The 13166-nt window shown below is 42.1% G+C and overlaps 1 protein-coding gene across 1 annotated transcript in view; it reads right to left on the bottom strand.

Moving 5' to 3' along the window:
• IL1RL2 (interleukin 1 receptor like 2) overlaps positions 1–5749 on the bottom strand; it is a 56522-nt gene extending 50773 nt beyond the window's left edge. The window contains exons 1-3 of the mRNA XM_075562681.1: positions 5692–5749; positions 4135–4369; positions 1311–1506 (exon numbers count right to left, since the gene is read on the bottom strand). Of these exons, the coding sequence (XP_075418796.1) occupies positions 1311–1506; positions 4135–4369; positions 5692–5749 (489 nt within the window). The remainder of the gene's footprint in view (positions 1–1310; positions 1507–4134; positions 4370–5691) is intronic.
• Positions 5750–13166: the final 7417 nt, after the last annotated feature.

Raw genomic sequence — 13166 nt, 5'->3', positions numbered from 1 at the left:
CTTATCTCAAGACAGATTGGCTTGTCATTCTTTTTCTGTCTTCTTTATTTGATGTCCACCTTTCACATGCTTGTGCAGCAATGGACAATATCATGGCTTGGGCCAGACACACATTAGTCCTCAAAGTAACACCCTTGATTTCAATAGTCTAAAAAGGTTTGGTGCAGCAGATTTGCTTAATGCAAATCATCTTTTGATCTCCTGGCTGCTGCTTCCATGAGCATTGGTTGTGGACCCGAGCAAGATCAAATCCTTTACAACTTCAATGTTTTCTCCATTTCTCACGATGTTACCTATTGGTCTAGTGGTGAGGATGTTGGTCTTCTCTACATTGCGCTTTCATCTGTACTGAAGGCTCCAATCTTTGATCTTCATCAGTAAGGCTTTCAGCCCTCCTCACTCTCCTGCAGCAAGCAAGGTGGTGCCATCTGCATATTATAGGTTGTGAATAAGCCTTCCTCTGATCCTGATAATATTCCTCATATAAGCCAGTTTTCATGGAGTATTTGCTCAGCATACAGATTGAATAAGTATAGTGAGAGGATGCAACCCCAATGCACACCTTTCTTGATGGTAAGCCAAGCAGTATTCCCTTGTTCCATTCTCACAATTGCATCTTGATCCATGTACAAGTTCCGAATGAGCACAAGGAAGTGTTCTGAGATTCCCATTCTTCGCAAGGTTATCCATAGTCTATCATGATCCACACAGTCAAATTCCTTGGCATGGTCAATAAAACGCAAGTAAACACTTTTCTGACCTCCTCTGCTTTCAGCCAAGACCCATCTGACATCAGCAATGACAACCCTTGTTTCACATCCTCTTCTGAGTTTCCCTACGTGTTGGTCTAGCACAAGGCTTCTTGAAGGATAGCAACAGCAACTACTAATGGAATCTGTTGACAGGACAGGTGTGACAGGCTGTGGGCAACAATGAACGAGAGTGCGAAGAAGACTTCTCACTGAGTCATGTTTTATACATGATTATTAAACTGTGTATAGGCAGTACCCAGCTAAGCAATTATTTAATTAATAAGAAAAACAGAACTACCAAGAATAATAGCCGAGACAAGAAAAACACTTGTGCGAACCCGGTGGCTTAATGCAGTGAAACCTTTAAAAACTGTTATATCTATTAAGAAGGACATTTAGGAGGGTGAAATAATAAAAAGGTACCAGCTACAGTAGTTCCTCTCTGGCACACAGCTCTCTACCAACACCATGTTAAACCATACACCTGAAGTTGGGAAAGAAGGAAGCAGAGTTTAAAGAAAAGAACACAAGTTATCAACAGGAGTAATATTATTTTACCTTATACCACTTGCTTAATTCCAAATCACAGCTCTTTGGGAAGTTCAAATGGCATGTAAGAATGCCATCTTTTCCAAAATGAAGTGTTTGTATGTACTCATCTGATAAATTCGTTGGATTTTTTCTGGATGTATGACACCAATATTTTTTAAAAACAATCAGGTTTACATATATTCTGTAACAGCTGTTTATATTCCTATAAGAAAATAGCAGATTGAATCCTCATAAACACTTAAACAATTACAAAATGAAATTATTAAGTTCATCTTCAAATATATCCAAATAATTTTCAGAACACTATGTCTACTCTCTGCCTTCAAGCAAAGTAATATGCACCCCACACATTATTTAATTAAAAAAGAAATTGTGGAGAGTGGAAACACTAGACACCTTAACAAACTAATCAAGATTAACACCCCAACAAAGGTCTAATGGACTTCAAGGGCATCCAAATGCTATAATGTGAAAATGGCATGAATATATAGTATCCCATTCCAAACTATACAGCTTAACCTTAATCATGAAGAAATATCTGACCAGCTTAAATGGAGAGATGTAGTATAAACTAATTGGCTTGCACTTTCCAAAATCACAATGTCATGAAAACAAAACAAGAAAGAACTACCATATATGGATTAAAAGACTGAAGATGCATGATTCTATACTGGATCATGCATGATTCTATACTGGATCATGGAGAAGGAGAGTAAAAGGTTACAGGGGTCAGCGTTGGGATATCTGACAAAATAGAATATAGATTGTAGATTAGGTTAAAATGTTGTATGAGGGGGAAATTGCCTGCATTGGCTAACTCTATGTGGTAAATATAAAATGATTTTTTTTGGTAAAAAATTTAAAAACCAGACTCACTGCCACCGAGTCCATTTCGATTCATAGTTATCCTAAAGGACAGGGTTGAACTGCCCCTGTGAGTTTCTGAGATGGCAGTTCTGTAAGGCAGTGGAAAATCCCATCTTTCTACAGCAAAGTGACTGGTGGTTTCGAACTGTAAACCTTGTAGCTAGCAGCCCAGCGCCTAACCACCACGCCACCAGAGCTCCTTAATATATTAAAAGATAATGAATTTATGTGAAGGGTGGATAGGAGGGCATTCTTCATATTATATTTTCAAGTGTCATTTGAAGTAATTTGAGATTAATTCAAAATTAAAATTAAAAACAGACATTTCACTAAAAGACCCCTCTGCCAAGACATGTTCATTTTTTCCATGAGAGACAGTATCTATGTCTAATTAAAACCATACTTAATGGCGAGTGCTGCCTTCAACAGAAGACAACACATCCCTGGGGTGGGGGTTGGGGGTGGGGGGGAGACCATACAGCCAAGATTAATTTCATCTTTATTTCTATGAAAGATAATTTTCCCCATTTCATTACTCCAAGATATAGATATTTTAAATCCAGATCTGACATTAGATGGATTTACAGTCTCCAACCCAAATTAATCATTTCTAGTCCAGAAAAAATGAGAGGGTGGACCACCATAAAAGCTGCGGGGGTCTTAACCTACAGGGTGAGTCTAGTGGTGGAAATGAACCAGGAAAACAGGCAATTGCACACTGCCATTTGTGCAACACTAAATGATTTTACATGGACAGTACATGGAATTAATTGTTTAGAGTGGAACAGGGGCCATCCTGGGACAGAGGAAAGAGCCAGAAAATATCATAGCACCAGGGCAAGAGAGGGACAATACAACCTTATGGGCGTATATGTAGTGCCTGCTTCATCTATGTTCTTCCCATTTAATTTTCTCTTCAACCTTATAAAGCTGGCTAAACTTGGATTTTACAGATAAGAAAAGTGAGGCTCATAGAGACCAAGTCATGTGTTAAGACAGCACAAGGCAAATACAGGAAGGTTACACAATGTTGGTCCTCAGGCCAAATTTGACTCACCGAAGTATTTTATTCAGACAACACAAAGCTTTATGAATTAAAAATTTTTACACACACCCCAAAATCTAATTTCCAGATTTCTTTGAGAAATTGGGGGCATGGACTTCAGCAGTCCAAAGGAGTCCAAAGTCTCCACTAATCACAATTTTCTCACACCAACTTGTATCACTCATTTCCATTACTTCCCAGCATAGCACCTAGCCTATGTTTGGAACACAGTACATGATGCTTAGTACCTGCCGAATCCCGAAGTTATTGTGGGGTTTGGAACATACCTGATGCTTGCTAATTCCTTTAAACAGAATACTCTAGAAAAAGGTGCTTAAAAAGGGTTTATTCCTATTGAAACATGTCATGGATCTCACACACACACACACACACACACACAAATGTAGGACATTATAAGAAAAATGGAAAAAAACCAAAATAACCTGGGATAAATGATCTTTGTCAGCTGGCCTGTCCCAGCACATCATTTCTGCAGTAAAAGATGTATTTCAAAGCCTCAAGTACTTAGAGACCGAAGTTCACTAGTCTCCATCCGGAGATCAGGAGGGAGTTGAAAGGGAATTCACTTCCAGGGGACTCTGAGCTTTTGCGAGGGTGATGGGAACATCTGAAAATGATCGTGGTGGGACAGAAGGATACACACAGCTAATGTCACTGAACTGCATATGTGAAAAAATTCTTAAAGGCAAATGATTTGATACATATGTATTAACCACAACCAACGTTAAATATTTAAAACAATATTTAAATACTCTTACTTATCATTCAAATATTTTAAATAATAATAAATATTAGGCATGCAAAAAATTCATTCTCCTCACAGAATGCTTTCTATAGATCCACACAGTGAGGGAGAAAGAGGACGAGAAAGTAATCTATTTTAAATGAGGAACTTACTTTATAAGACATTGATAAATCCCCGCGTCCTTCTGTGTCATGGGGAGAAACAAAATCCAGCTCTGCTCTTGGTGAATTCTAGACTGCATGTTCTTGGATATTGGGATTTTGTTCGAGTTTCTAAACCACGTTATATTCACTTCCCCAAGTGTTTGTGGAGGGTGAGTACAATTAAAAGCAAAAGGCTGGCCTCCTGAGACCGTCTCATTTTGCACACTAATGTCCTGGCATCCATCTATGGAAAGAAAGAAGAGAGAGGTGTAACCGTCAAGAAAGCGCATTGTCTTGTTTGCTTGCCATTAGTTGTAGCAAATGCCTCTTTGATTTTCACCAAATTAAAATTTCATTTGGGAGTATTTTTCATCCAGGGTTTTACTAAACTCAAACAAACGCAACACCCAATACAGTGTGCTGATTCCAAAGCAGATATTGAAATTCTACAAATGTGTTCACAGACAGAACATAATCAGTGCCCTGGACACAAGCCACCTGCCCCATTTGGAATGATTTCCCTCGTTATCCTCTAAATATGAGTCTTATGTTTCATTCTCTTCCCACTCTTCACTCTGGAATTTTAAAAAAAGTGGACTATCCTGTATCACAAGCAACCCTAATGGCACAGTGGTTGCGCACTGGGCTGTCAGGGGTTTGTAACTACCAGGGGCTTCTCCGGAGAAAAGACGAGGTGGGCTCCAATCCGGTCAAGAGTTAAAATCTCAGAAACCCCTCAACGCAGTTCTACCCTGTCATAGAATCGCCATGTGTAGACGGAGACTCAGTGGCAACTAGTTTTTGTTTTTTAGATCTTGTGCCATGAGGGACTTTTAAGCAAAAATTCGGGACCCCTTAAAGTTGATTTTCACTAGATTGCTTAATGTGTTGAGGGAAATGTCAGCGTGGATGGTTTCTGTCCCTTTCCCAGGGTTCGTGGAATGACTAGGAAATAAGCAGTAACCCAGTGCTGGGGAATGCAAGCCGCGGTGAGCCCCGGGGGTGTCGGAGTCCAACTGCGCTCCCTAGGACTGCGAGGGTCTGATTGCTTGCAGTGGATGATCAGGCCTGAGGGCTCCTCTGTGGCACCACGAATCATACTCAAACCTCCAACCTTTGGGCTAGCATCCCTTTGGGTTGCATCCCTAGGACATCCAGCACGTAAAAGCGGCCATATTGTATTCATTTTAGCCTAAATGTTTCCCTTCCAATATTCCACCAAGATATATTATATGTACATCGTTCACTGCCTGATGAAAATTGAGAATGTTGGAAAGGCTTTGCAAATTAGGACATCATTCATGTAACCAGACTCGGCCTTTGGAGTTGGTTGGCTGGTCCTGTTAGCCCATTAACGCACGCCTGACCTCAACATTTATCGGACTGCCCTCCCTCCATTATCATCTCCAAGTTCAAGGGTGAGAATGAGGGATTGAGCTTGAGAATTCCAGCTGGCCATCTGGGGGAATTAGCAAGGGTCCCGTCTCAGGCCAGGACCCCAGGAGGTCCACACAGCGCGCTGGGCAGGGCGAGGCAGGGCAAGAGAGGGGGAGGGAGGGCACGTACCTGCTTTGACAAAAAGTGGGAGGGCCAGGGACACCCCGCAGAGCAGAAAGCACGACATCTCCATACTGGGCTACAAGAATAGAGAAGACTTCCTGAAGAATGCAACAGCGAGAGGGCGGAGCGCCTCCAGCCAGGTGCAGCGAGCCCACTTGGGCCGCCCGAGCAGATTCCAATTCCTTCCGTGTTCGGCACCTTGGATCTCGGAGCCCCAGTTGGCCAGGCTGCGCTCACAAAGACTCCTTGTCCCCGGCTCGGCAACTCTCTCCTCTCTGGGCCCTGACCTCGTAGGTTCAGGCGCTGAAAGTAGAAAGAGCTCCCCCGCCCGCCGGGAGGCTTCCAGGGGACTCGCTGGGAGATGCGGGGAAATGGAGTGGAAAGCGGGCGCCCTTCCAGGCTCTCACCTGCAGCAGGGCAGGATCGGCGCCTTGCGCCCGGGGAAGGTTCCAGCCTCCCTCCAGACCTCTGGCTTCCAGGGCTTCCCCGGGCTGCGGGCAGCCCTGAGTCCCTTGCAAGAGTCCCGGGCCCCTACTCGCGCGTCCGGGCGCCCATGAACCTGCCTCCTGCCGAGAGATCTCACCTTCTGGATCCGCCTGAGCTTAGGAATTTCATCGGAAAACCCAAGCGCGGGCTCCCCAGGAAGAAGCCCGCCGAGGCCTCCTGGGGAAAGTTGCACAGAGAAAATGAGCCATGGACGGAATGCCACCACGCCTAGACAGCAGACACCAGTTTTATTCCCAGGCTGGAGGCGGAATGCGGCCCCACCCCCACCAGCACCGATGCCAGGCTCAGCTTTGTCTACTCCCATAGAGTCACCATCTCAGGCATTCGCAGGGACAGTGCTACCCTGTCCTACTGGGTCGCTATGGGTCCGCGTTGACTCCATGGCAGGGAGTTAACGCTACACTTCTCTACTGATCAGAGGCCAGCACCCGTCCCCAGCCCTCTCCCCCTGCTCCTGGCTAAGCCCCAGTTGTGAGATTACCTGAGTGTCTGGATCTGAGCATCCTCAGAGCTGCCAGAGAATACAATACAAACGCAGGAGCCTCATCAAGGTATTTGCATTCCAGGATAATCCCTGGTCACCAGTGGTGGAGTGGGAAGGAACTAGCGTGGTTATAGGAAGTGGGTCTTAAAATCTTTTTGTATCTAATCTTCTAGCAGTTAAAAGAAACTATCTTAAATCTGCTTCCACGTGTCTCTATAAATGAATTATTCTTTTGAAGCTCTCTGAGCAGTTATTGCAGCCCAGCAGTGGCCTAAATTGGAACACCAAAGGTGATCCTGTACAGTGTTTGATATCATTATCTGGTTGAGTAATCCACATTCACAGAAATCCACATAACAGAAGCCTCTTCTGCTACCAGTAATCTGAAAAGTGCTCCTGTCTAAATCCAAACTGATTCACAGAGGCCTCCTGTGGGTTTCTGAGACTGTAACCGTCCACAGAAGTAGAAAGCCCAGTGTTTCTCCCACGGAGCTGCTGGAGGGTTAGAACTGCCAACCATGAGGCTGGCAGCCAGTACACCACCAAGGCTCCTTCAGTCTTTGCAATAGGATGATAACAGAGATAGATGTTCCCATCATTAAGGGACACCCTGGAATAATCCACAGAACACTAAGATTGGAAAATAGCAATCTCCAAGTAGCAGAAAGATTTCTGGTCAAAATCTTTTTGCTGATTTTTATGGGGCTGGGGATGGCAAGGATCACTTAATTAGAGGCACCCAGAAACTGACTTAGCAGCAACAGTCCCCGCAATCACTCAGAGGCCAGCTACTTGCAAATTATGACACTCTTAAAAACCATTTAGGATTCCAAATTGCTTTTATTTATGTGAGTTACACCTGTTTAGATTTATTATACTGGAATTCAAATCAAGGAAAGAAATTGAACTTTTATTATCTGTTATTTTATTATAATTATTGTCATATGATGTGAATAAAATTATTTTTATCATGTTTATGTCTTTTCAATAATAATAAGCCCATTACAGATTAGCACAAATATCATACATTTTATGAAATACAACTGTAATTTCCTAAATGAATAGATTGAAAACAATGATATTGCTTTACATGTTTTCCATGCTTTACATGCAGATCTCTTTAATGTCTGCTTTAACATAAGACACTTGATTCTCACATGTGCCTCTGCATCCGGTCTCTTAGGATATAGCACATGTAGGTCAGAATCGGCTCAATGGCAGTGAGTTTGGATTTGGTCTGAGCCCTATAATAATTATTAAAGGTAATCAGGTATGGGGATTAATGATAGATTATGCAACAGGTAACTTCAACTTAAAATTCTTTGAAATGTAAAGATAGGTCATTTGCCCAGGAAGGAAGAAATCGAAACCTAAGTGAGAGGCCCCAGCTGGTTTGCTTAGTTACGGACAAATTATCCTTGAGGATAAGCGTGTTAGTCTGGGTAGACAGAGAAACAAATCCATGGAAACTCATATGTATATAAGAGACAGTTTTATATAAAGGGTAATTTTACATTAAGAAAATAAAAAGAAGAAAGCATCTCAACCGAGTCCAGTCCAAGCCCATAAGTCCATAAGCCCATGTGCTCAATACCAACCTATAAAGTCCTCTCCAGACTCATGAAACACATGCAATGACGCTGAATGCAGGATGATCACAGGCCAGTGGGAAGAAAGTCTTTGGATCTAGTGACGTTGTGAGCATCTCAGCACTGGCAGGAGTCTGTCCATGGCTTCTCTAGCTTCAGAGGTCTGGTTGCATCAGGGTAGGTCCATGTGGCTTCTTCAGCTCAGGACACTAGTGTTGTTCCATGTGTCTTGTCAGTAGAGCTTGTCCAAGAAACTGAAATAGTGACAGAGAGGCTCTCCAGCCTCCAAGGAGGAAATACCAGAGTTTTCCCAGAATCCTCAGGGGGAAGACCATGCCCACAGAAGCCTCATTGGCTGTGGCTGTGACCCAATTGACAGACTAGACTCCACCCCTTCACTCTTAATCCTCCTAAATCCCAAATTGACACCAGATTATGTAACCACCACAATAAGGTATCAAAAAAATTATATGAAGAGGAAAGGGGCTCTGACACACAACATTCCATGTATAGAATGCAAAACAGCATTTACAATGATAACTATGGAAAACAATGGAAATGTAAAGATCCCAAAATAAAGTAGCAGGTTTTTGCCATAGTCACCCCAAGAGGAAAATAAATTACTCACAATTTCACTTTAGAAGGGAGCAGGATAGTTAAGACGAGAAACTTCATATTGCAATATGATGTTAGCACCATTTTCGGGAATTAAGCACCACCATCAGATTTTACTACACAAGGCACGTATTTCCTTGGACTACCGTGAAGGTATCAAGAGCTATTATATTTTGGAGAACTTTTCTTTTTAATGAAAGCTCTTTTGGTATTGAGCTCTTGAAGTCCATGATGCTGTCATTTGGGGAATTTTGAATATATTTAATTAGTGCTTCTTCATGTACCATAATATCTAAGTCCTCTCTGAGGTATAAACATTGCTTCTAAATGATTATTCCAGTGAGATATTGATCAAGACCACCAAGTCCCGAACATGGGTGCATTAGCTGGGAAAGAGAGTTCAAGTAAAATATGCCTGCGAGGTCATCTGAGGCCCATAAGGCATCTTTCAATGCAGCCCCGCAGGTGGCAGGGCCAAAAGTGGTTTCCACAAGCCTAAAGGTATCTTTCGGGGCAACCCAATAGATAATTGATGGGAAACCAATCAGTAGCTTGTAAGATTCTAATTGGTGTACATTCAGTTATTCGAAGCCATTCTGTAGGTCTGATGAGGGCTGGTATATTCATAAGGGCCTGGATAGATTATTCACAACGCAAGGGACCAACTTAACTTAGTACCCCTGCATGCAGAGTTAATCAGAGGAATCCACTCTACAGTTATTGATATGGACCTCCAATATGAAAGGTAAGGTTTGTAGGATTGGAGGACTCTGTAGTTAAATCTTCTTAAGCAACTTCATTCAGTAAAATAAGGATTGTGGTACCACTAAAGTTTAAGTTATAGAAAATCCAGTGAAAGGGATTTCCTGTAATGGTGCCCTATTTCTCTATTGTCCTTGTATCCACAAGTCCCCCAATCAGATCCCTGCAGTGGAAAGACCCACCAGCGAAGACTGGACTTGACAGTACCACACATGCAACAATTAAACCCAATCCAGGGGAACATTTCTAGAGGCATTCATTTACAGTAAAAAGAAGTTTATTTTTTAGGCCTGGTTTGGGAGAGTCTGAGGTGAGCCTCTGGGTGTGGTCACAGTGATGTCTGAGGTTTAACCTAAACCCTTCGGTAGTTAAGCAGTCCAGGAAGACATGTTTGCCCTCTGCAGGTGAGCTAGTACCTCCAGGGTTTGACTACTTGCAATTTGGTAACAGGAGAGTTCGTAATAAGGACCCAGAAGAATCCTCTGCTGGGAGGCTCCCTGAACTCTTTTCATTGTTGCTTCTTATCATATACAGTGTCTCTTTGCTCAGTAGTAGGTAATGTTCGTTTTTTATAAACTTTGGTTGTCAAAAGCTCCTTTGACTCATGCAAGGTGCTCTGTAGAGCACTGACCCAAAGCTTGACAACATTAGAGTGAGTTCAAATATAAGGGAGAGTCATAGAGCTTCCAGTAGTAATTTCACGTGGGGCTAGTTTATGAAATTTAAATGGAATGGACCTCAAATTGAAGGATCGGGGAAAGGAGCTTAGTCCAGGAAAGAACACAGAAAACTTGGTGAAAAGGGTTTTTACTCTATCATTAGTTAGTTCTTTTAACTAACCTAGAATGTTGTTAATGATGAGGACAGTAATGTACAGTAAATGCTTAATGTATTTCTTTGATTACTTGCCCAGTAGAATGGATTCCCTGTCACTGCAAAGAATTGTTGGGACTTCCTAACGGGGAGATTACATTTATAGGAGTTAATTTAGGTAGCTCAAAAGAACCAAAAAGTGGTCACCAATTTTCTATACAGTCTTTAGTGAGAAGTTTTCAAGCAGATAGGCACAATCAGACAGCATAGTGTTTGTCAGTATATATGACAGAAGTCCTAGAAGTGAATGCTAACATTTCTGATAAATATGGACAATTCACTGTGTTTTAAGTTTAGAACTCTAAGACTCAACAAAATCCTGATGGGAATCTTGCCAAGGTTTACGTAGTGTGCTTTACTGATACCTATAACTTATTATGCAGAGGATTTGTCTGACAAGCCTATGGCTTCTTGTCTATTATATGCTCTGGTTTATCCTGACACCGTAACTTTTTACCAATTTACTCACTGCTGGTTTGGGGAACAGATTGGCTTAAGATGTACTCTGGGAAAGGAATCCCCGGGCTTCCATGTCACAGAATATTTACGGGACAGTCTGTAACTCATTTTCTCCTCTGAGTAGCACAGGACCGTTGCAATATGCCATGGTTTAAGCAAGGACATGTGAAAAAGCTGACAGCTCCTTCCAGGGAGCTGAGACTCTGAGAGTCTAGCCTTTTTCTATGCTAAGGTAAACATTTTCTCTCCTGTTTCCTGGGAAATGGCTGTAACATAGCATTGTCCAGGTAGTCCGTTATATTTCCCTCCGGACCACAGTCTAATGGGCTAAAGATATTCTTGCTTCTCTGTTTGCCTTCCAAGAAAGTGTCAACAGATCCTTTGTGTGAGAACGTGTCCCTGAATGCAGGATATGTGACAAGAACTGCATATAAACCTGCCTTGAATAAAAATCTGGGTCCTGGAGTGTCTATACTTCAGAAGCTCCCTAAACCCCACCTGTTATCTTTTATTTTATCTCTTATCTAACTTTCTCAATTGAGACCATGTCCATCTTGACGCCCCTGTTCATTGTGAGAGAGCTACTTGTACTTACTGATCATGCTGTGCCTTTTATTTCTTTGCAACTTAGAAAGCCTGAAATTCAGCACACTCAAAATCTACAACAGTAAATTGCCTAGAATTTCACGCTGTCACATGTGAAATATGGCAACATTTCTTGGAAAACAAAAATGAATTCGGACAAGATAAAATTAAACAAATAGATAAAACACGACTAGAACTCTTCAATAATTCTCCAAAAGTTCAATGCCAGAACATGAAGTTCAAGATTCTAGAGACACCTACTACAGCCAGTCCTGAGAATATATGCAAGTGGAAGAGCTTCAGTGGGCCCACGCTGGTTGCAGACCCCAGGTTTTCATCCTCTCAGAGCCACTGAGGGACCTGGTGGTGTGGTGGTTGAAAACAAAACCACCACACCACCAATTGCTCTACAGGAGAAGGCCAGGGCTTTCTATTCCAGTAGACAGTTCTCAGAACCTCACAGAGGCAGTTCTACCCTGAATTAGTATGGGTTAACTGGAGAAGCATCGACACTCATATCTGTGTAAGAAAGAGCTTTATCGCATAGAACAATTGCATATTAAGGAAACATCCCAGCTCAGTCCAGATCAAATCCATAAATCCAAGATTAGCCCATATGTCTGATACCAGTCTATAAAATCCTCTTCAGACTCACGCAACACATGTAATGATGCCGAATACAGGAAGATCACAGACCAGTGGGTGGAAAGTCTTGCGAATCCACTTGTAGTGGAAGCATCTCAGCACTGGTGTGGGTTTATCCACGTGGCTCCTCCAGCTCCAGGGCTCTGGCTCCACTAGCTTAGCTCCATGTAGCTTGTCAGCAGGAATGTCAAGCAGAGAGTCTGTCCTGCCTCCAGGGAGGAAGATGGGAGCTCCCAGAATCCTCAGAAGAAGGCCATGCCCACCCAGAGACCTAATTGGCTATGACCTGATTAGCGGGCTAGACCCACCCCTTCACTCAAGTTGACAGGAGATTATGTAACTGCCACTTACCCTTTATTATAGGGTTGCTGAGTCAGTATTGATTCGATGATGGTGATTTTAGTTTTGGGAGAGTCACTGAAGATGACTATCCTTCAGAAATGATCCATCTGACAGCACCAATTTCAAAGAGCAAACTGGAGCTTCTGTTAAAAGTAAAGAGTTTATTGAAGGAACAAAATGACCCAGGATTGGGTAGTACCTTGTAAGGATTCACCAAAATACCACAGTGAAGGGAGATTTTTAAAGTCAAAATACAGAAGATCTAAGAATTTACGTGAAGAAAATCCTGATTGGCTGACATTTACAAAATCATGCTTTAAAGAGACAATGGAAAGACACTTTAATTTTTATTTTGCTTGTTTTAAAATTTAAGTCATTTATTGGCTCATTTTATAGATATTCAAGGGCCATCCTGAATGAATACCTTTCCAGAAGTGTTCTGAGAGAGAAAATAGCAGAAGACAAATAGATTACTGGGACTTTCTAAAAATTATACATATATGCACATCAAAGATTCCAGAAGAAGAGTGAAAAAAGAACCACGGACTTGAAAAAAAATTTTGACAATGACATATGAGATAAGGGATTAATCTATAAAATGTATAGACAACTTAAAAATA

The sequence above is a fragment of the Tenrec ecaudatus genome, chromosome 11, assembly GCF_050624435.1.
Source record: "Tenrec ecaudatus isolate mTenEca1 chromosome 11, mTenEca1.hap1, whole genome shotgun sequence".
Lineage (NCBI taxonomy): Eukaryota > Metazoa > Chordata > Mammalia > Afrosoricida > Tenrecidae > Tenrec > Tenrec ecaudatus.
Note: the sequence above shows the minus strand (reverse complement) of the source record. Positions and strands in the feature narration are given on the sequence as shown.